At 38.7% G+C, this 24,889-nt stretch overlaps 1 protein-coding gene across 3 annotated transcripts in view; it reads left to right on the top strand.

The window, feature by feature from the left end:
* The window catches only part of LOC309382699 (rho GTPase-activating protein 7-like), a 101,916-nt gene that overhangs the window by 44,306 nt on the left and 32,721 nt on the right, over positions 1–24,889 (top strand). The window contains exons 1-2 of one of the 3 annotated variants that reach the window (XM_081934451.1): positions 15,740–16,033; positions 23,337–23,408. In XM_081934451.1, coding sequence (XP_081790577.1) covers positions 16,021–16,033; positions 23,337–23,408 — 85 coding nt within the window. In that variant the 5' untranslated portion in view covers positions 15,740–16,020. Of the gene's footprint in view, positions 1–15,739; positions 16,034–20,573; positions 20,647–23,336; positions 23,409–24,889 lie in introns of those variants that run through there. The other 2 variants (XM_081934452.1, XM_081934450.1) reach the window with 2 other exon arrangements.

Below are 24,889 nucleotides of genomic sequence, written 5' to 3'. Positions count from 1 at the left end.
TTCCTCTGGTCCACTAATTTTGTCACTTTGTCAAAGAATGCAATAAGATTAGTCTGGCATGATCTTTTTTGACAAATCCATGTTGGCTTTTGGCTATTACTTTGTTTGCTTCTAGGTGTTCGCAAATTCGTTGCTTGATTATTTTTTCCAGAATCTTTCCTGGTATTGAGATCAGGCTGATAGGTCTGTAGTTTCCTAGATCTATTTTTTCCCTTTTTTGAAGATGGGAACCACATCAGCTCTTTTCCAGTCCTCTGGTAGTTCCCTGGTGTTCCAGGATCTCTGAAAGATATAATTCAGTGGTTCTGAGATCTCGTCTGCTAGTTCCTTCAGAACCCTGGGGTGTAATCCATCCGGTCCTGGTGATTTGAACTCATCTAGGGTAGACAGGTGCTCACTTACCATTTTCTTCCCTATTTCAATTTGTGTTCCTAATCTGATTTTTGTGGTGCTGCTTTTGATAGGTTGGACTGTTTTATCCCTTTATGTAAAGACAGATGCAAAACATGAGTTAAATAATTCTGCTTTCTCCCTGTTGCTTGTCACCTTCTTGCCACTTTCTCCTAGCAATGGACCAATTGTTTCCTTAACTTTTTTCTTGTTTTTAACATGTTGGAAGAAGCTTTTTTTTGTTAATTTTTACTTTTGTGGCAAGCCTTTCTTCATTGTGAGCCTTAGCTTTCCTCACTTCATCTTTACAGGCTCGGGCTATTTGCTGATATTCTGCCTTAGTTATGTCCCCCTCCTTCCACTTTTTATACTTACCTTTTTTGTCTTTCAGTTTGTCAGATAGTTCTTTATGCAGCCATGCTGGTTTCTTTTGGGAGCTGTTATTTTTCTTCTTCATTGGTATTGGGCTAGACTGGGCTTTTGTAACCTTATTTTTCAAATTTTCCCAAGCTTCTTGAGTTGTTTTCCCCTTGAGGATTCTCATACATTCAGGCAAAGGGAGTATTCAAATATGAATACAGAATTATAGATAGGTCTGAAATTCAATTGGCTTCCCCCCTTCCATTATTATTTCTACTCACTTGGATGTATGAGTCAATTAAGATGCCTTTATTTAGGGTATTGCTCTAAAAATAATTGTTCTTCCTATTTGTTTCTTTGAAATTTCCTAGGAAAATAAACAATTCCCGCTCACTAACTTCAACTCTGCTACTATTACGTGTTACTTCCACTGAGCAAAGATGGGGAAAACAAATAGGGTAAAAACATGGGTTTTTCCCATAGCCATAAATGTAATATTTATGTGATGTTCCCCCCACAAATACAGCAGATAGCGTGTGAAAATTTATTTATTTATTGAGTGAGATGTAGCAAAACCCAGCACAGTGCATGAAATTCACAGAAACAACATACGAGATGTGTATAAAAATATAAAACACCAGAGCAGTGAATTATTTTGGAAAGACACAGTACAAGCGATGGATATAATTATGAATCAAATTAAATTACTGTATGTGTGAGCATAATACATGACACGTGTGGAAATATAATTTCCTAAGTACAAAGGATGGTTATTTCATTCACTGTCTAATGAGTTCCAAATAAGACATGCTCACCTGGCAGAAAGGTTGGAGCAAAAAGAAGTAAATCCTGTTATGGTGCAATAGGAGAAACTCTTTGGGCACTGCCTTTTTTTTTTCTATTTTCCAATTCCATACTAAGCTGATGCAAAATGCTGAAAACTCATAGACAACAAAATGAACTGATCAGCACTCCCTCCAGATGATCAAGAGATGAGTGTGAAACCTACAGTATCATTCAGTTAGTGCTCTCACCTCAACTACCATCCCTCCTGGAATAAAATAAAAGAAATCTTACCCTCATCATCACACAACACAAAACAGACATGAAATCAACTGCTAGTGCCACTCCTACTCGTGTTTTTGGAACCTGTGGGGCACAGATGTTTGGTTGTTCATAAAGAAAACAAATCTGAGTCATTGCTTCCCGACTGCAAAGGGATCATCTCTCCTGCAAACTGGGAGTGATTGGTTGATTTGCTATACACATACATGGAATGTTTATGGCTCCATCTCACAAATGACTCTTGTAGTAAGCAAAGTTAATAACAATTGTCTAAGCAATCCAAAGCATAATTTTCAAAGTCATAAACATCCATTCCAACCAATAACAAAACATTATTAACCACCAGAAGTCACTTAGCCTCCTGATCTTGGATGAACAGTCATCTCTTCAGTGCCTTGTAAAATGCTAACGCGATTGGGAAACATTTGGGTCTCCAGAGGGCAAGCACTGACCACAGAGACAGCATAATTCTTGGATCCAATAGGATGATACTGTTTGGTGAATGTGACCTAAACCCTTTATTGGTGAATGTGGTGGGCAAAGCAGAAACAAAAGGAGACTAGTAGTCCTACAAAGAGCTTAGCCCCATGTCATGTAGGGCTTTGTAGTGATAACCGGCACCCTGAATCACACCCAGAAACCCACTGGAAGCCAGTGTGGCTCTTAGATGAATCATTCTATATATGTAAATAGATAGTTTTTGACTTATGGCTATTCATTTAGTGAACATTAAAAGCTACTATGGTGCTGAAAAAAATAATTTGTGACTGTTCCTTACGCTTACGATAATTGCAACGTGCCTGTGGTCATGCAATCCAAACTGGGGCATTTGTCAATGGGCTTTATTTACATTTGCAGAGATTTTCAATCCAAAGACCTTCTGATGAGCAAAGTCAATGGGGGAAGCTGGATTTGTTTAATGAGCAATGAATCACTTAACAAGCATGGTACTTTGCTTAATTATTGTGTCAAAAAAAGGTTGCAAAATTGGACACGACTCACTAAACAACCAAGTGGAGTGCATTACAGTAATCCATAGGGGAGGTAACAAAGGCATGAGTCACTGTAAGGCCTCCTGGAACAGATGCAGTTGTGTACAATAAAAACCTATGCAAAGATTCTCATAACCTTATTGCCAGCTACACTTTAAGCAGGAATCATGAGTCTACGAGGACATGCAAGTGATGTACCAACTCTGATAGAGGAAGTGCACCAGAGGTGAATTTCTGCCGGTTCAGCCAGGATCAGATGAACCGGTAGTGGCAGCCGCAGGAGGCTCCACCCACCCACCCACCCAGATGCTTCTGCGCATGCACAGAAGTGTTGTGTGCATGCATGAGTGAACCGTAGTTTTTTAAAAAGGAAACCCACCACTGAAGTGCACTTCTCCTTCTTGTTGTTCAGTCTCTAGGTTGTGTCCAACTCTTTGAAATCCAAAGAATCACAGCAATCCAGGGCTCCTGCCCTCCACTGTCTCCCAGAGTTTGGCTAAATCCAAATTTACTAGCAATCTTATTCTATGCCATCCGCTTCTCTTTTTGCCTCTCCTCATTTTGTGGCCAAAATATTTGTGCTTCAGCTTCAATATCTGTTCACCCAAAATAATAGTCAGGGTTGATTTGCTTTAGGACTGACTGATTTGATCTCCTTGCAGTCCAAGGGACTGTCAAGAGTCTTCTCTGATACCACAATTCAAAAGTATTAATTCTTGATTCCTTATGATCCAACTCTCGCAGCCATACATTATTACTGGGAAAACCATAGCTTTGTCAGCAGAGTAATGTCTCTAAGTATATCTCTTTGCAGGGTTAAAAACCGAAATTCTCTGGATCTTGGGAGACTTAAACCCATAGCCACTTGGTTTTCCCATGCTTCTGATGGACCATATTCTCCCTCATTCCAGTCTCTAGGTCAGGGGTGTCAAACTTGCGACCCATGAGCGGGATGCGTCACACGCAGGCCGTGCCCACCCCAGCTCCGCAAATGGAAAAAACATCATGAAACATCACATAATGGCAATGTGATATCGTGAGTTTGACAACCATGTTCTAGGCCCTGGGAAAGAATCTTGACAATGTAACCTGGTCAGCTCAGAGGAGAGGGGAATAACTGGGTATTATCAAAATGTTGACCTTCTATTGTGAGATTCACATGGAGGTTAAATAGGAGCAAGGTGAGAGTAGAACCTCGAGATATCTCAAAAGCAGGAGCCTCGGGGTTGATCTCTTGTTTCCTCTGCCAACAATCCCTGGTCCAAGAGAAAACCAGTGGAATACCATGTCTCCCATTCGAAGAAGGCACTTTTGCAACTGGCTGTTTTTTCCAATAGTTGGTGCTATGGCTGCCTGTTGCTGAGGTAACAGCACTGTGTGGACAAGGTTCTGAACATTGCCTAGATAAGCATCAGGAACGGATGCTTTTTTGACACCAGGGTAAGAAGACTAATAGTTGTCTTGAGTGCAGGCACTGAGAGTTGGATTTTTTCCACCAATAGGAAAGCAGGACATATCAAGTTCTTTAGTGGTTAAACAGGAAAACCAATTTTGTCTTGGTTACAAATAACCCACTATAAAACCTGGAAGAATGGAAGAATGGTGCAGTGAGCTGATTTTCAGAAGACACAAAGCCTTCACTTAAAAGCACTGTTTCTTTGTATTCATTCTAAATACTTAAGATTCCTAAAGACTGCTTATGCCAATTTTACTTTTGTTTCAGGCCTCATAAAGTCTGCCCCTCCATCATTTTCTACCAAAAGGAAGTGCCTTAAATCCTTTTATCATCTCCCGAGATAAAATGAGTTCCCACCCATCCCCTTTTTTTTGCTGCTGGTATTTTCCACAAGTTTAAAACAATCTAGTGCCTTCTTTCCATTTTCTTTTGCTGCTTTCATAAGTACATCCTTGTATTGTTCAGTACATCACAGAAAATGTCTGGTTGCTGCTGGACTGTTTGCACATATCTTGCCCTCCGTGGTGTTTACCCAGTGGTATTCCTGTCTGCTGGCACATCCCAACCATTTTGTTCTATGGAATGAAGACAGGGCATACAGATGATGTATTTGTGTTTTACGATGGGGCCCCTAGAGCCAGCTTTTATATTAACTGCTAAAACAAAGGATTGTTTCATATGCTGTCAAGACTCTTCAGATTTCTCAATGTGAAGCAGGAGTTTTCTTTGTGAGGCTTCAAAAGTGTATTTCATCCAAAGCAAATAAACTCAACTTGGAAGTGAAAAGGGAACGGGGGGGAGGGGAGATTAGTCAGTTACAGAAGAATGTATCAGAAAATTCATGTGATTTGATATTAAGCCCTGGTAGTACTGGAGCCTCCTAGTGCAAAATTCAGAGAAGCAGCCAAATATAGAAAGCGCTCCATAAGTTACTCTTGGAAAACAGAAGAAATGGTAGCACTGCTTAGGAGAATAACAGAGCTGAGGATTTATTTGGTTCCCCCCTCCCCCCAAAAAAGTTCACCTTGGAGAAAGTTAAAGCAATGTTCCTGCAGGTAGCTGCAAAATGCAATAAAGCCACATGGCTAAGTAGCTTCTAAGAGCCACAGGGCTGCATACAGAAGCTGGAAACCTTTTATTTGTTTAGAGCAAGGACATTTATGCATAAATGCCTCTGTAAAAGTTCAAGAAATACCTGATAGTGTGATGACCCCCTGAAATGGCTGCTGCCTTCTTTTCTTATGGCATCTTTATCTCCTACTAATTTCAGGAAAATATTAAACCAAAGGGGCAGTAGTGGGATTCAAACATTTTTACTACCAGTTCTGTGGGTGTATCTTGGTGGGCATGGCTTAGTGGGCGTGGCAGGGAAAGGACACTGCAAAATCCCCATTCCCTCCTAATCAGCTGGGATTTGGGAGGCAGAGAATAGATGGGGGCGGGGCCAGTCAGAGGTGGTATTTACCAGTTCTCTGAACTACTCAAAATTTTCACTACCGATTCTCCAGAACTGGTCAGAACCTGCTGAATACCACTTTTGCAAAAGGGCTTCTAAAGCAAAAGAAATCATTATTGAAACTGCTACAATGGTACCTGTAGCCTTGTTATTCCAGACCTTTCTTTGTCCAATGCCAAAGGCAGTTACCTGCATTCAGAGCTTCTAATGGAACACCTTTCCTATTCTTAACCTGCCCGTGAAAACATTAAAGAAACATCTGTGGAAAAGCAAAGAATGACTAGTGAGTTTTAAAAATTCGGTGTTTATGAAATTTCTTCTCACAGGGTTCTCAATTATGTTGCTTATTTACATTAAATATTCTTTTTTTCCTCTCTCTTTTTCTAACTCTGACTTTAAAAAAGTTTTGTGATCTAGAGAGTCACCTTTTAGCTGCCAGTTTCCATTTGTTTCTACGTGATGCATTTGTTTTTGTGCAATGTTATATGATTTCATTACTGAAAACTGAACAGGGAATAAGTTGGCAAAAGTCCTTTGTTAAACGTTTGGAAGATTTATTCTGACTTGACAGTTTAGGAGAAGTTATCTAGAAGATAAGCAGTTTATATCCAAAGCGTACTGATAATGACCCTCAACTTGAGCTTGTTTCTTGGTAACTTTATGTGGGCAGGTTGATGTCATTTTCTTGGCAACGATATGTAGAGTTTGCTGAACAGCTGACCTATTTTTTTTAAGTCCCAGCTTTGTCTAAAGCCCTAGGATTTCCTAATGATGCTCTGCTAAAATATTAACCAGTCCAATCCTGCTTTAATTTTGAGGGCCTGTGATGTTCCCCCCCCCCTTCTGTTCAGTTGTGTCTGATTCTCAGAGACAAATTCTTGCAGTTTTCTTGGCAAGGTTTTTCAGAAGTGTTTTGCCATTGTTTCCTTTCTAGGACTGAGAGAAAGTGACTGGCCCAAGGTCACTCAGCTGACTTTGTGCCCGATGGACTACAACTCACAATCTCTGAGTTTCTAGCCCAGTGCCTTACGCATTACACAGAACTGGTTATTGGGATGGCAGTAAGATAAAGGTAAAGGTTCCCCTCGCACATATGTGCTAGTCGTTCCCGACTCTAAGGCGCAGTCTCATCTCTGTTTCAAAGCCAAAGAGCCTGCGCTGTCCGAAGACGTCTCTGTGGTCATGTGGCTGGCATGACTAAACGCCAAAGGTGCATAGAACACTGTTACCTTCCCACCAAAGGTGGTCTGTATTTCTCTACTTGCATTTTTACATGCTTTCGAACTGCTAGGTTGGCAGAAGTTGGGACAAGTAACGGGAGCTCACTCCATTATGTGTCGCTATGGATTTGAACCGCCAAACTGCCAACCTTTCTGATTGACAAGCTCAGTGCCTTAGCCACTGAGCTACTAGGTCCCTGGGATGGTAGTAGTATCGTGCAAATTCTAGGCACACAGTAGGAAAGCAATCCATAATGAGAATTGCAAAGTAAATTATGTAGGATATTCAGAGATGTTTGCGAAGATTTGCAGATGGAATGCTAACAAAGAAGATAGCTGCTGGACAGTTTTATGACTGTTTATGGAAAATTCAGATAGAGAAAGGAGCCTGAACAGAGGTTGCTGTGATTTTTTACTCTGAAAAAGTTGTACAACTGATGTCTTTGTGTGTGAGCTAGGCTTTCAATAATAAATATGACTCTGTCTAACTATATGGGATGTGTATCTTTGGACCCAGCAGTAGCAGTGAGAGAGGAGCATAGTAATGGACATTTTAATAGGACAATTGGCAGCATTTGGCTAAAAATGTAACTTGATTAAAAGACAGAGGTCCACTGTGTATTGAGTGTGTGTTTTAATCTACCAAAAACTTTTTGATACTGCCCCAAACATATTGGTGAATCTGATTTATGTGTTAACTCAGGTAAAAGTCCAAATCGGTTGAGAAAATGTTTAAAGGTGTGGTAAGCAACTTGCACAGCAACTTGATGTTACATTATGTGTTGCAAAGCTTATCATAGCTTAGATCAGGCTCTCCCTGGGATGGCATGTTTCAGAGGGTGTAGGCAATGCTGCTTCTGGCAGCAACGTAGGTCGAAAGCAGACTTGCATAATTTGACTTCTGTTGGGATACACTTGAAAGGAGAAAAGGATTATCTGTTGACTTTCTTTATGGCCCAGATCCTTCACTGGGCTCAGTCGCCAAAGCAGATGCTAAGCCATACATTATATAATTGCATAAAGTGGGTCTTAATAGTTGAAACACATCACATAATTCTAAATCAAGTAGGTTGAAGAAAATAAAATGTTTTGTTGGAAAGTAGGGCTATTTAAAAATGAATTAAAACTGGTAACAGTAGGTCCTGCCATTGAAATGAGGTTGACTTTGTGACCCAAAGGTGCTTTTGCAAGAGCCAACTGGATTTTCTTTGTTTTTCCTCGAAGATGTTTTGCTTCTCATCCAAGAAGCTTCTTCAGTTCTGACTGAATGGTGGAGAATGGAAAGATTTATATTCCTTGCAGCTATTTGGTGGTTGGCACTCTTTCTGTGACTGATTGAGGCCACTTGGAGGTTTATCTGTGCCCACCTGAATATTACAAATGAGCGTGGAACCTTTTTACAACTGCTGAAGGGATGTTTTGTAAACAGGAGATAAGTGGTGTCATACTCCCATCCCTCTTGTTGAGAGGGGACAGTTCAATTTTAATGTAAATGGCCCCTTTGAAACTCCTCTTTCAAACCAGTGGTTTTCTCTGTCCAGATTGTGGACTGTGTTTTCTTCAAGAGTCTTTCAAATGCAGATGGGCTGCTGAATCTTGTCCTCATTTGTTTATTATCCTATGGTGTGCCATATGTTTGTGGTTGTTTCGTTTCTATCCAAAGTACAGATGTGCACATGTCTCACTGCATTGTACTGAAGCTTCTTGGATGAGAAGCAAAATATCTTCAAGGAAAAACAAAGGAAGTCCAGTTGCCTCTTGAAAAAGCACCTTTGGGACAACCATGACCTGAATGACTGAGAATCCCCATAGACATTTGCTTTATGAACAGAATTTAGGCACTTTCCTTACATACATCTGTTAAAAAGAACAAGAAGAGCAACTTTACATAGGAAATATTCCAAATATTCATAAGAGTCCAAATATGTAAGAGAGGGCAATTGGCTACTCATAATTCCATGTTATTGCAACAGTGCTGATCTCAAATACCTAATTTGTCAAGAATGTATGCTCTGCATTTTTACTCCATTTGAGTATAAGGTATTCATAGATATTCTTACATCTATGTATATCATAGAAGTTCTTACATTTACTTAAGTGTCTTTTATTTAACATTTCTTCACAAGTATCTATATTAAGTCAGTGCCTATAAGGAAAGGTAAAATTCTAATAAAGGACAATATTTGTAGCTCAGTGTTGACATGAGGGGTCCTTGGTACTCTCTGAGCTGGCTTGTTTTCTTGCAGACATTTCATTATCCAAACTAGGTAACATAATCAGTGCTTTTCAAATTCAAATATATGTTAGAAATTTGTTTGGAAGGAAAATAAGTTTCCCCAAATGTTAAATATATTATTTTAAAATAGAATCATACAGATGGAAGTTGCCATTTAGGTCATCTACTCCAACCCCTCATTGACTATGGGAAAAATTAAAGTATTCTTGACAGATGGGTTTGCAGCTCTTGTTCGAACATATCCATTGAAAAGAAATCAGGATTCTCACTAAATACCGGTAATTGGTTTCTGATTGAACCTTCCTATTACTTGAATCTATTATTCCACACAATGCACAATGGGATGATAGAAAAGAAATTTTCCTTCTCTTCTTGTAGTATATTTTGGAGTATTTGAAAAGCATAACCAATCCACTTATAGTGTTCTAATAATTAAAGATTCCAATTTCTTCAAACTCTCTTCATAGAACTTCTGTAAATGTGCTCTGGTTTGTCTGAATTAATAAACTGTGGACTACACATCTCAGAAGATACGAGACCAATACTTGAAACCAACCCCCCCCGAGGTCAAAGGTTACCCTGATGCGGCCCTCAATGAAATCGAGTTTGACACCTCTAATCTATATGAAAGTGCCTTAAAATCATATTATTTGCTTCTCAAGATACTGTCAGACTAAAAACATACCTGCACAGAGTCCTCAAGGCACCTAACAACACTAATTATTACAGTTAAATGACTATATTTATAGTACGTGCAAAAGCAGTGAAAAATTCTAGCAATACAATGCTTATTTGGGTTGTGTTTTCTTTTGAGGGACCAAATGAAACTTGTGACACTTTGTTATACTTGGCTTTGTTTTTCTTAAATACATAGCAAGAGCTTTGTTGGAGCAGGCTGTACAGAAGGTCCCACAAAATAGACAATGAAATATATTATCCCACACCGGCATCTCAGCAAGATAGCCTTCAAATGCTTAAAGAGCTCATTGTTCAAATCACTTTTCTTCATTCTGTGTCTCTCATTTCCTTTCCTATTCAAATTTAGATTATATTCCTAGCTAAGTGAAAATATTCCCTTCTTTAATGAATTTTCATACTTAAAATACTGCCAAGCAGTCCCTTAGTAACAGCAGTTTTGGAAGAGAATTTCCGAAGGAACCTGAGTTCTAAACTGTCCTTGTATCACCATAATCCTCCAATAAAAACTCAGTGATTAAAATAAAATATATAATCAATATCAAAATAGACGAATGAGTTAGAAATCAGCAACAGAAATACAATAGCAACAAACTTTCTTCTGACAGATTGTGGGGTGTGTTATAATTTACACATTTTACTCAGCTGGGAATGACACCTAGTGATCTTACTATAAATGTTTTTTTTTTTAATTTTCAGGAATTCACTTAAAAAATAAATTGTGCGCCCTTCATGCTCTTAATCAAAAACATATTTCAAATCAGCATGTCATTTCAGAATGCCAATATCATGCTCCATATTTTCACTAATGTGGCAAACATAGCAGCATTTAGCATTTGCAAGATAAATAGATAAATAAAACGCCTGCCTAAATCTTGGCTGTTATAAAGGGGGAGGAAAAACAGATAGACCCACCCACTTTTTCCTCTGGCATTGCCTACTACTTGTTTTGGCCCTGGCGAGCAATTCAGTCGATAACTCTTGTGGAAATGGGCCCTGTAACAGAGGGAAAGTTGCCCAACCTTAGTCTACATGATGAATTCATGTGCTGTAGAAAGAACCTACTGTTCCCTACAATTCATTTGCGTTCATTTTATCCAATCCTGGAACTGGATCTTATGTGCAAACTATGCAGGATAGCTTTCTTTTGGGAGAGAGATGGTAAGCCAAGATCTGATTTAAGGGAAGAAACGTATGTTTTTATTTAACAAATAATGGGTGGTGTATGAGCTGGGACACCAGATTTAGCCATCAGGTTGTCCTTATTTGCCCCATTATTTAGACTTAAATATTATTTTATAATCTTGAAATAGTTTGGGGTTTTGTTTAAGATAATCTGATTGGATATCATGTGCATGGTTTTTCTTATTGCAATAAGGATATGTGAGTCCCAAAATGTGCTTCTACTTTTTATTTGGTTTATTTTGCTTTAGCTGCAGAACTGCTAATTTGCTGTAATGCTTGTTGTTTTAGTTGCAAAGTCGTGTCCGATCCATCGTGAACCCATGGACAACATTCCTCCAGGCCTTCCTGTCCTCTACAATCTGTAATGCTACATTATTATTAATAGCACACTTATAAAATTGCATCTGTGCATGCCTAACACAATTCATACTAGGGAAAAGAAAACAAATAAGACAAATATTGTAGGAGCCATGGAGGCGCAGAATGCAGTATTGCAATCTAATTCTGACAACTGCCAGCAGTTCAATTCTCACCAGCTCAAGGTTGAATCAGCCTTCCATCCTTCTGAGGTGGGATTCCATCCTCCCGATTGTTGGGGCCAACATGCTGACTCTTTACATCTCTTTGAGAGGACTGTAAAACACTATGAAGTCATATGTAAGTCTATGTGGCCATTGCTATTTGGAAGCAATATACAGTTTAAATGCCTAACAACATACAAGCAGGTCCCAGCTTCTGCATTATTCTCTTTAAAGAAAGAAAATATGTATGAGAATCGTCATTGCAGGTGAATCATAGCTCATTAGTAGAATCTACATTGCATGTCTCTGGTCCCAGGTATTTTTACATAAAACAGGATTCAGGGCCTATGGTTCCCAGACGTTGTATTAAATTGTCAGTAATTCCTCACCATTGATCATCATGATGGTCATGAGTATACTTCAAGGGGGGGAAAAAGGTTTTCTATTGCTTTGGCCCATGGGAAAAAACCCAGTGACCTAAGCTTTAAAAAGATCATCCAGTGAATGCATAAGGATGAGAAGAGGTCTTATGGTCTTGTGCAACCATTTCACTCTCACACATACTGTATGCCTTTTCTCTTCCATTTAATCTGCACAGGATTAACAGAAATATTCTTGACATCTGTCAGATAACATTGCTCAACGTTGGTCACAGTTGGATGCCAGCTGGAAGTGACTAAGTACATCAGTTGGATAGAATTGGTAAATAACTTTGAGTTCGCCAAGATTTGCAGCTCCTGCTCCAGGAGAAGGTAGCAGTGGGAGCCAGGAGGGCCTTCACATAGATTTATTTTTTGTGCCAAATGCACCCATTCCTGGTTCAGGAGGCTTTGCTCACAGCCATTCATACTCTAATCACTTCCCAGTTAGATTAGTACATTGTGCTTTACTTGGGGCTGTCCTTGAAGACTATCTGGAATTACAGCAAGTCCAGAATTCAGCCCTGCATACAATTTTTGGTGTTCTATGGTTTGCACATATATCACACGTGCTGCACTTCTCATAGTCTCATCTGGGTGCAATTCAGGTTATCAACTTTAAAACCCTGAATAACATAGGGCCAGATTGTGGGACCACCTCGCCTAAAGGGGATCTGGCCTTTCTACCAAAATGCTCAGCTATGGGTGGGTCTACTGTAGGTCTCTTCTCTTAAATGCTGTCATCTCCCAGAATCTTGGAAGACTGTCTTCTCTGAGGTAGGCCTTGCCCTGTGGAATACCCTTCTCCCTGTGATCTGGCAGTCCTCCAATTTCATAGCGTTCTTGTAAAACTTGGACTTTCCCATAACATTGGGGTAGAGTGAGGCTGCCACTGAGTGCAGCTGGATATGGATGTGTGGGAATATATTGCCTTTGAGGCACAAGTTGTTTTTGTTGTCTGTGTGTTTTTAAAATTTCACATTTGTATTGTTGCTCTGTGAACCTCCTGGGGTTATAATATATGAGATCAGGAACTATATGTGCTTTAAATAAATTAATACATTTAAAAGTGTATGAGAGACAATGCAGAAATTCCATGCTTCCCATCATTAAGAACCTGTTTTTTTAACAAACTATATAAAATGAAGATTTTGGTGTTACTAGAAGAATCCTACTTGCATATTTCTTCAGGGATAATGCTACTGTGTTGTAACAATAAATACCTGGGAAACTTATTTGAAGAAATTGTACACAGTTAAGCAACACTAAACACTTAAATTTACTACCGATCAAACTTTGGTGATTGTCTAGACGAAAGCAAAGGATTTGTCTGTCTCAGCCAGTTAATTTAGGATGCCTGATTTCAACATGTAAAAGCTTATATCTCTTCTTCCTGTTTTCTTCCAAATACTTTGTTCAGCATGTATTTTGCAGGAGACAGAATTTTAGATTCTTCTATGATTAATTTGTACAATCTGTTGTTCATTCATTTTCTACAATTGTATCTCTGGATAATAAGAGGTAATTCTATTTTTAATATAGATATATCTACTTTTCCCACAAGACCACTGAAGGTAGTTTCAATCACATATAGTATGATTAAATGTGTATATAAAATGATTAGCATTACTGTATTATTGAAAAGTTTTAAAACTGAGGCAACATTTAATAAAAATGATGCACAAATTGAGAAAAAGACAATTTAATCTTCAACATTTTAAAACCCATCTAAAATGGACATTTGTCAACAAAATGACCTAAGCACTTTAAAATGCATTCAAAGTTCTTCAGTTCTGCTCATACAGTCTTGAGAAGGGATTATGGCATGTTGGCTCACTGTAGGAATTAGTTAATATAGATAGTCCGAAAAAATTTACTGATGCAAGTGAATTACTATTTGCATTTTTTTCATTTTAAATTATCAGACTTGTTTGCATTTTGTTATCCTTTGGCTCCAAGTGATATATAAGATAAACACAACCAACTCTAAAATATGCCCATTCATCAGGAATTTGTGTTTATATTTTGTAAGCAAAATGATAACTAAACACAAATGTTTTATCCAAACTTTTCTATTTAGTTATCTTTCTTTAAAATAAAAATATCTTAGTTGCCAATGCTTGCCACTGTATTGTGAGGTGAAGGCACTTCTTAGATTGGGCATGGGGTTCTTATCACTTGTTCCCTTATTTGTGTTTGAAGAAATGTCCTTCTGGGTTCAGCTCCAAGGGGGGTAAAAGACACTGGAAACATGGAGGCTGTTTGGAAAGATGGCTTAATGGTGGACAGGATGGTTTGAGGTCCTGAACAGAAAAAGTGATTACATGCTTCAAGATGTTGGGTGAAGAAGAGAGCAAGATGCTGAAAGTTACTGGCTTTATACTCTCTGTTCAGCCCCACCTCTCTGTTTCGTGTTCCTGTGTAAAAAATGTATTCTGATTGGTTGTCAGACTCCCACGAGGCCATGAAGGGGCAACTCTCTAGGCTGTATTTTGAGTCCAAGTTTGGTTGAGTTCCCAGATGCCATGTGGTGAGTTTCTGTAGAAAGCTAATCCTATCTTTGTTATGCAGCTAGTGCTCAGGGCCCCTAATGGCCCATTGAGAAAGGTGGGGCTATTAAGAGTGAGCCTGTTTCCGGCCTAAAAACATGTTTCTCCATTTCTTATCCAGGGAAATATAATATTCTGTCTTTTCAATATTTCCTAGGATATTTCATTCTTCTAGGAGAGGAGTGGGTGCTAACTTCCTACATTTGCAACTAGAAAACTGTAGCCCGTTAATACGTTTTATCATCACAGAACTTTATAGCACTCTACAAAATGGCAGATATCTGTAGTTTTATTTGCACTGCTAACAAGAATATTGTCTGGAAAGCAGTTTTGTTTGCAGCAGTTTGGATTCACTTGGCCTATATTCCTACAGTACAAGACATTAGAAATGGGGTACTACAGCATACTACAACATGGCTTGTTTAATCATGTCTTGTTAATTAAGCCATTATTTGATGCATTCATACAAAATGCTAAGTCACAAAGTAATTTTGTACAGAATCATAGATTTACAGGGCTGGAAGGGAACTTGGAGGTCTTCTCCTGCCCAAGGCAGGACACCTTATACCATAAAGGACAAATGGTATTAGCAATTCTCCCTATTCTCATTTATTCTCAGTCATTAAGATGTTGAAGAGTACTGGGTCTAAGACAGAAACTTGAGGTACTTCACTGCATATTTCCTTCCATGGAGATATAGGATTACCTGCTGGGTATGGTTGGTCAGTCTCTGCTCAGTAGTAATTTGATGATGCTCATGGGTAATGTTAAAATGTGGATTTTAACTGGCTGGGGATTTCTAGGAGTTGAAATCCAGGCATCTTAACCTTCTCAAATTGAGAAACACAGATATAATGATTAATGATTCAGTCCGCTTCTGAGAAATCAGTGAGAAACCATTGTTCATAGCATAAACAAGGCTTTAGTCAGATGATCTGATATTAAGAAACTGGGGGAGGAACAGGGGAAAGGTACCTGGCCATCAATCAAGAGCGATCGGTCCCTTGATTGCACCCGGATCTATACATTAATGTATGTGTCAGTGATACCGTTTCTTCGACTTTCCAAATTCTTCCGTCCGCACCAAAACCACAGAATTCGGTAAGGCTTGGGTCAGAGCATCTGCAAATCTCCGCTTCCCCAGAAAAGGCGGCGAGGAGGGAGGAGCCAAGGCTCCGCCTCGCTCATTTCCCCTCTACAAGCGGGACGGGCGCATCGTATTTCGCGTAGCTTTCGCGTTGCACGAACTTGGGGGGGGGGCTTGCGGTGCCAACGAGCGAGCGACCGAGCAAAAGCACGCATCTAAACGGCGGGCGAGCTCGTTGGAGGCGCCTCCACGGTTCTTGGGCTGGGCTTCCCTTCGGCGAGCCGGTTGGCACGGACGGCGTCTTTTGGTTTGCGGAGCTGTATTTTTAAGGATGGCTAGAGAGTGAAGCAGGAGCAGCCACGCCAGTTATCCGGACGACCGAGTCAGGATGATATTAACGCGTAAGTATCGTCGTCACGAAGTCCCACGTTCGCTTAGGTCGCGTTGATCCCGCTGGTCGGGGCGAGGCTGGGCTATAAAAGCTTGTGAACGTAACTGGAGAATGGGAGAGCCGCTTTAAAGTGAAGGCGGGCATGATGGAAAGTTGTCAGAACTGTCCGGATTGCGGTGCGCTTCGACTAGCTCGCCTTCTCTTGTGCCAAGCGAAATGAAGCGAAGCCGGGGAGGCTGGCAGTCATGTCAGGATGGAAAACGTAACAGGAGAAGTCCCAAAAGTGCTTTTTCAAGAGGCAACTGGACTTTCTGGGTTGTGTGTGGATTTTTTTTTATTTTTATTTTTTTGACTTCTTATCCAAGAAGCTTCTTCAGCTCTGACCGGATGGTGGGAGAGTGGAAAGATTTATACTTCTTGCAGGCAGCTGGTCAGAGTTGGAAGAAGCTTCTTGGATGAGAAGCGAAATGTCTTCAAAGAAAAACCAGAAGTCCAGTTGCCTCTTGAAAAAAGCACCTTTCGCATTACCATGACTTGGATCATTGAGAATCTCCAGTGACAGAAGAACACATGACGCCCCTGATGGATCCCTCAAAGGGAAGCAGGAGTAAGTTTCATTGTGGAGAGGGTCATCCTCTCTTAGGATTCCCAGGGTTTGTGTCATACAGAATCTTATTGCTGAAATGCTTTGTTCAATCGGAGCTGTGTTGCAATTAAGGGATGAGTCTCTGGATTGCAGGATTGGCTGGTAGGAAGGGAAATAGAGATTAAAAAAGAAATGCAAGAGGCACAGTCCCATACATACTTTGCATTCCATACTTGTGGGTCGTTTCTGAATATTCCTGAAGTGAATCCTTGACTGTTATCCATTGGCTAACCTTTCCTGACCTCTGACTTGTGGTATGTGGATGTAGGCATCATTCTTTAAAATTAAAACTCGACATTATTATATCCTTAAGCATCCATAGCTCAGTTCAGGGTGGGGGAGGGGGGGAATTAGAGCAGTTCATTAGTATGTAAAATTGACTTGGCCTTAAAGCGGAGTTCTTTCCTGCAACTGAGCCTGTTGGGAAAAGATATATGGAACATATTTTTATACTGTTCTGTTCAGTTACTTAAGTTTCACTCTTTCTCAGTCCATATAACTAAGAGATGTCGAGAATTCCATAGGGGTGTCTCTAAAAGCTATATTATTAGAAGAAGCTTCTGCTATTTTTAAAAGTGCATAAAATCAGAATAAATGAGATAAAGTGCATCTCTTCTGTGCTTAGTTATGTATGACAGAGTTATACACAAACACACACACACACACACGTGCTCACACACACACACACACACACACACACACTTTCAACAGCTACCTCCTTAATTACTTTTGCAGTTTTTCCTCTTACTTACTGCATGAACACAATGCTATTCTGGTACTACAGGGCTCTTGTATATTGACCTTTATTGTTTGGAGCCCCTGGATGCCTGTTGGCAAGCATCATTCTCACAGAGTGGGAAAACCTTGAGCCACAATACAACCTGTGTGGGCCTTATTTATTTTCCACCTTCTGCCCTTGTCAGCAGATGATCTTAAAACAGAAGGTTGTCCAAAAAGGTTGTCAATGCAATTGATGGGACATAGTTATACTAGGGGGATTGTGAATTCCAGTGTTTGGCATTAGCCTAATACAGTGCTTGTTGACTGTTGTTCTGGAGCAGGCCATCCTGGGGGATGGTGGTGGGAAAAACAATGAGGTTAAGATTTTAAGGACAAAAGGAGCAATAGGCAAAAAGTTAATGGTTTGGCTTTTTATGGCAGCTGTAAATCTTGCAAACATTGTTGAATACTGTCAGTTTTTTTTAAAAAAATTGCTGCTCTAACAGGGCTATCCCAGGTAAAATGAAGAACGACAGTTAACATGTGTCAGGACAAATATAGTAGAGGAAAAGATATTTTTACTGAGCTAATCAAACTTGATGTCTCGATGCAACAAACAATAACATACAATTGGCATTAAAAACCTTACATATATCTGATTGGAAATAACATCCAATTGATCTTCGCTTTCTTAGTACTATATTCATAGTCTTTACAAAATCCTTAACTGAAAGACTCAATTGATGTTGTAAAGACCATGAAAATACTACTGAGAGAAGAGAAGCATCATTGGTTCTGTTTTCATAAGGAATTTTAATATAACTATGAACACACATTAATTTGACTGTAGGGAATTTTGTCTGACAAATATGCATTAGATATTATAATTATGAAATTCCTGCATATTTTTCCATAATACTTTCTGATATGGATTATGAACATTTACATCTAAGATTGGAAGTTATCATAGAATAACAGCTAATTGGCTATAAATTCATCATCACTATCTTAGAAGTTAACATTAAATCTAGATTGCCAGTTAAAATAATGATGCCAAGGTATTGACTATGACAAAATTTTAAGTAAGTACTAGAGTTCAGTAAAAGATAGTAATAAAAAAGTAAAATAGTTTTAAAAAAAGACATTAGAGGAAACAGACTTAAATATGGGTCAGTTGTCAATAGTAATTTTAAATTAATTTTTTGTCTGAAAAAATATTTTGACATATGTATTTCTCATTTTAACTCATATTGAGTATGTTTACAATCCATAAATTTTCATTTTATTGACCACAGTGCAGGGGATATGTGCTAGGTTGTGATTCTATAACCTAAATTATTGTCTAATTTACAGTGCAAATTATTACTAAAAGAAGGCACATATTTGATATTGCTACTTGGCACAATTTTAACTTTTAAGTACATTAGTCTAAGCTATAGGCATTTTTATAATGAGGTTATAAAGCTTTTAATACTTTTTCAAAGTTGAAATTCAAAATTGGAGAAGATTCGCAGTGCATATTTACATAATTTCTAAAAAGGATCTAACTGATTTTTTCAATAATGTGAATCTGCAATCTTTGAATCTTTGATTTCATCAGCAGGAAATGGAAACTTTCAATTGTTCAAATTTTAGAAAGTCAGGAAATGTGTATTATATGCAAAGACAAGGGGAATCATAATTTGGCACCATATCATGATAATCATATAAAGTACTTTAAAAGCTTGGAACAGTTGTTGAGTGACTGTTATTTAATCAAACTTGGAAAATAAAAAGTCTAATATTATAAGAAAATGAACATTTTAGAATCATTTATCAAATAATAAAGTAAACCAGCTTTTCAGGAGACTAAGTCTAAGTAGTGTGGTAAAGGCATTAAGATTCCTTATCCATAGATGTTCATTAGATGACCTCGGAAAATGATCTCTTAGTCCAAACTATTTTATAGAAAGTAAAGAGCACAACACAATTTTCTTTCTTTCACTGATGTTTTGAGTGTTTTGAGGGAAATACTCCAAACTTCAGGAATGAATTGTAATTGAGGTCTAGATGTAATTTCCTTTTTATATTCTGCTGGTGAAAGCTGTGCTTGGAGCAGCAAGGATTAATTGAATACTAGGCCATCGATAAAAGTATATTGCATGAACACTAAGAGGGGAAAAAGGCTGAAATTAATCAATGAAGATTAATCTTCATTGACCAGTTTGAGCTGTCTTGTCTCTCAGTGTTCATGCAATATAAGAGTGTTTTAATACACATAATTCCTATGATATATGTTGGGTGTGTTGTTCATTGGTTTATTTTCACACATCAGCCCCACATTTGTTGGTATGAAGTTTCTTTATCTCTAAGGAATGTAAGAGTTCAGAGAATGGATAGATGGTTATATTGAGGAGAAATGTTGAACAGAGACTTCTGAGCTCTAGGTAAAAAACTGAAAAGGTCTCTTTCTAAAAAAATTGCTGTTATAAAGTCTGACTCTACACCTTTAAAGCTGAGATGTATAATGTTAACCATTTATGCCTGAAAGTAAGGACAAAATCTGCTTGGCTCACTTACAGGGATTTAGAACTAGTCATGTTCACACTCCAGATTGCAAGCAGATTGAGGAAAAACTATTCAAAACTTTGCCCTCCCATATGTACAACTGGAAAAAAGAGATCTAGAAAATTTTAAAAAACCAGAAAAGGTTAAATCTGCAGGAAAGATCAGTCAGTATGAACATATTTCAAGAACATCATTAATGATTTTTGGATTATACTCTGAAAATATTTCTTTAAAGAGGTTGTGATATTTTTTTTGGCTTTGAGACTGTGAGAAATGATGAAATTTGTACCAAAATTATTCATATCATATGTCAAATTTCAAACAGGTTTAATGCAAAGGGAGAAATAAAAATAATTTTATTTCTTCCTGAAGGTGGTGCAGTTGTTGGTCGAGACCGAGAAGATTAATTCACATGCCTTTTTTAAAAAAATAAACAGTCTTCAAACCAATCATCTAACTAATATAATTCATATCATTTTGTAACTGCTGAATATGAGGGAAAATGAGGTGGAATGAATGGTAAAGCATTTCCAAGATCTTGCCACCTATCCTAAGTGGCCAAATTATTGAAGTGAGAAATAACTGCAATCACTTTTAAAGTGGCTAAGGATCTAATCACAAAGGTCACTCTGAGTTAAGCCTAGATTTGTTGATACATTGACTCTAGTGTTCTTCCTTCCTTCCATTCTTGGCTGACCACCATGTTCTATGTAAGTTGTGAAAAAGGCAACAATTACTTACCTTTTCCTCTCTCCCCTCTTATTCCTCTTTTGATATGGCTCCTGAAGTGTCATGATTTTAGTTCAGCAGAAGTTTAGAATGAAAGATTGGGATTAATGTTTTGCAGAGGATTTTGAACTGAGATAAGTGCAAGTTAGAGCTGTCTACTCCATTTCCTATAAATCTATTCCAGATGTTTAACTTCTGGAGCTGTAGCTCACTTCTAGTAACTTTTAACAGACCAGTGTGTGGTTTCTTGTCTTGAATCATAGGTGGATAACAAAGTTATTTAAATCTTTATCTTTAAAACGTGCCTACTTTCAGTTCAGTTCTTTTTTTTTTTGTATGGTTATGCATTCATTCTGATTTGTCTTCCATTTGTGATAGTAATACAATAGTGTTCCTTGTTATTTCCTCATCTTTTTTATTTTGGCTCCTTTGATACTTCTGCTTCTACTTTTAAACGGATTGAATACTTCCATTGGCTCCTAGTTAACTCAAAATATACACAACATTTGCTCCAAAGAGTAATGGACAAAGTTTTCAGCTCTCAAAGTCTGCAGTTATAGACAATGGACAAAGTTTGCAGGTGGACTTTGCACCTATTTAGTAACTATCATAACGTTATTTATACCCCACCCTGCAAAAAAATGAGATCATCAACTATAATCTAGCAATGTTAATTTTTTCTAATTGGAAACCTCTAGTATTCAACTACTGTCTAATATTCCCTTTGAATGTGGTGTATTGAAACATGTTTTTGAATAAATGACAATTACCTACATTTGGGTGACATGTGAAGACATAAATCTGGATTCGAAAATTCATTGATATGCTTTATGCATCACATTATGCTGAAGCCAAAAAATTACATTCAAAGTGAGGCAAGGAGTCCCGTTATTGATGTTGATACATTTTAGGTGCTACTCTGAAATATAAATATGAATGCCTTTTATAGTCTGCCTACCTTATAATTAAATTCTTAATCCGCATTGTACTTTGCTTATGTGCTTTGATTTGGAATTACATACATAATTAAATGTGTACAATTGGACTAATTGGAGAGTTGGTTGGGAAACTAACATGTACAATGCAAAGTGAAAACTGCAAATAATTAATCAACTTATAGCTTTCTCTGATTTGATAACTGTGCTGACCATGTTGCAGAAAGTTGCACAATATTGTTGCATTATCTTTGTGGTTCTGCTGTAAATAGGGCAACCTTCCTCCCTATCTATCAGTTTGCTCTGAAGCCTTCAATCCTGAATACCTTGGTAATTTAACTTGTACCAGAGCTATAACATAAACTGGGTTAGAGAAAAAACTGTCTTCATAAGGGAACCAATAACTTGCAAAAATTTTCTCATTTTAGAGATGATGAGCCTATAGTATAGGCCAGTGATGGCGAACCTTTTTTGGCTCGCGTGCCACAAGTGGGGGGAACGCAGGGGGGTTGAGTGCGGGCGTGCCGCACCCATAATGCAATGCATGACCCCCCCAGTGCGCATGCGCGCAAAATGCATGACCCCCCCATTTTTACATGGTTTTTTTGCCCTCCCCAGGCTCCAGAGGCTTTATAGGAGCCTGGGGAGGGCGAAAAGAGCCTCCCCCGACCCCCTGGAGGCCCTCCGGAGGCTTCAGGGACTGTCCAGAGGCTTCTCTGAAGCCTTCGGAGCGCTTAAAACCACCCTCCGAGCAAACCGGAAGTGACTTCTGGGTTGCTCGGAGGGTCGTTTTAAGCGCTCCAAAGGCATCAGGGATGGTCCCTGAAGCCTCTGGGGGGGCGGGGAGGCTCTTTTCGCCCTCCCCAGGCTCCTATAAAGCCTCTGGAGCCTGGGGAAGGCGAAAAATAGCTTTTAAAAAGGTGAACTCAGCTGGCCAGCTGCCAGGGCCGTGCCTCATGTGCCCTGACAAATGGCTCCGTGTGCCGCTTGTGGCACGTGTGCCATAGGTTCGCCATCACGGGTATAGGCCCTATACTGTCCTAGAAACATGCTTGCAATTTTAAGGCAACTGTTGAATGTTCTGTAATTGTCAGAATTCTGCTTTCCCCTTTTTCTTGTGAAGATGTTACACTATTATAGCTGCAAGGTTTATATTAATTAGTACCAAAAGACCGTCATTTGGTTGTAATTAATAACTAACTAATTAACTAAATGCCAAGTAATATAGATGGACAATTGTGTAATTAAAATTCTTAGAAATAGGTAGGGGATAATGAAAGTGTTTATTTCTTCAAAATGAACTATTTAAAGATTAACTATTATTTCAAGATAAATAGACTACTTATGAAAGGATTAGTGTGCCAAGATAACTGAAAAATAAACTTTGGGTTTTTATAAAATTATTGGTATGTTTTTGCTGGTTGAGTTTTATACTATATCCTTTTTCTGTTATGGAACACTTTCTGTATCACAATCTGCTATTTCGCATTACTAAAATCGTTGTGTTTTAAGAGACAATTCTTATTCAAATGATTCCACACTCTATGTTGGGATCATCTTTATAGCTCTATAATGAGTATATGAAGAGTAATATATTGCAAAAACCTGTTTGAGGTTATTGATACCATCACAAGCAGATTGATTCTGAGTTAGTAGCATGACATAATGACAGTTGTTTTTCTTCCTTAATATCGGAATATCAGTCTTTAAAGTTGTTTTCTGATTCTTTCTTTCAGAAATTGAAGCCAAGGAAGCCTGTGATTGGCTGAAGGCTGCTGGTTTCCCCCAGTATGCTCAGATGTTTGCAGGTATTGCTATAGTGCTTGATTTACTAATTAAAATTACTTTATAATTTTTGCGTATGTATGTAGTGTGTGTGTGTGTGTGTGTGTGTGTGTGTGTGTATGCAAAAATAAATGCAAAAATAAATCCAAGCTCTTTCTAGCAAATCTTTACCCACATTTAATGTATGACCCTTAGTAAACAAAAGCCAACAAATATAAAGTCATTTATGCCAGTTCTACCAGTACAGGAAGTAAACAAAGTAGGCAAAGAATTGTTATCCATAAACTTGGTTAATATTAACGAAGTAGTATTGTGGTGGCTCAGAACTGGGGGACTTTGACTATAACACCTTGTCCCATTTAAAGTGCTACTTCCTATAGATGATATACGTAGCAATATAGTCTTATGAAAGGAAACATTATCTCCCTATCAGTGTCATAACTGGACTCTAGAAGGAATATTTTATATTATGCAAACTTTAAGCAGGCTGCCAAAATATACAAAGGTCAGTCTGATAAACAATGCAAGAATAAGTGTAACATACACCTTTAGTGTCAGAATTGATGCTCTCATTAAAGAAAAGATGAAGGGACTTTTTATTTTATGTCTACATTTAAAAAAAATAAATTAACTGTCAAATGACCATATTGGTAGCTAGTTATTTTAAAATGACTGGGAGAGGAGTATCAGAAAAAGTTACGTCTCTTGTTTCAGGGGTAGATAAATACAATTACTGATTTAGAAAGAAGCAGGTTCAGAGTTCTTTCTATTATCCTCATCCACCCCACATCACAGTGGATACAGGATACTGCTTATTTGTTTATTGGACAATAGGTACTTTACATATGACATAGCTAAGACCCAGCCTTTGTTCTCAAATAACTTTGTTCAAGCCGTCACCCAGTAAAATTTGAACAACTATAAGAGAGAGATAGTACTCTGGTTTTCTCCTTAAAGCCTTCCTGGGCATGTCTTTAAGGTAGATTCAGCTTCAACGGAGACAAGGATAATAATTCAATCAGAGCAATGAGTATAATACAGAGGTGGTATTCAGCAAGTTCTGAGGGGAGCCTTATGTACCAAAGACCAGGGGGGCCTTTTACCAGGTTCCCCTGGTACGTCAGTTGCGCCCCCTCCTGGGTCGGGATGCTCTGTGCACAGTCACTCATGCCCTCGTCCTTTCTCGCCTGGACTACTGCAATGGTCTCTACATGGGGCTGCCCTTGAAGAGCACCCGGAGGCTTCAGCTGGTCTAGAATGCGGCCACGCGGGTTGTCATGGGGGTACCTAGGTGCTCCCATGTTACACCCCTTTTAGGCGGCCTGCACTGGTTGCCGGTTGTTTTCTGGGTGCGATTCAAGGTATTAATTATGACCTTTAAAGCATTCCATGGCTTAGGCCCAGGGTACCTGCGAGACCACCTACTGCCACCAGTAGCCTCCCACCATCCAGTACGATCCCACAGAGTTGGCCTCCTCAGGGTGCCGTCGGCCAGGCAGTGTCG

The sequence above is a fragment of the Natrix helvetica genome, assembly GCF_964273705.1.
Source record: "Natrix helvetica genome assembly, chromosome: 1".
Taxonomy (NCBI): domain Eukaryota; kingdom Metazoa; phylum Chordata; class Lepidosauria; order Squamata; family Natricidae; genus Natrix; species Natrix helvetica.
Note: the sequence above shows the minus strand (reverse complement) of the source record. Positions and strands in the feature narration are given on the sequence as shown.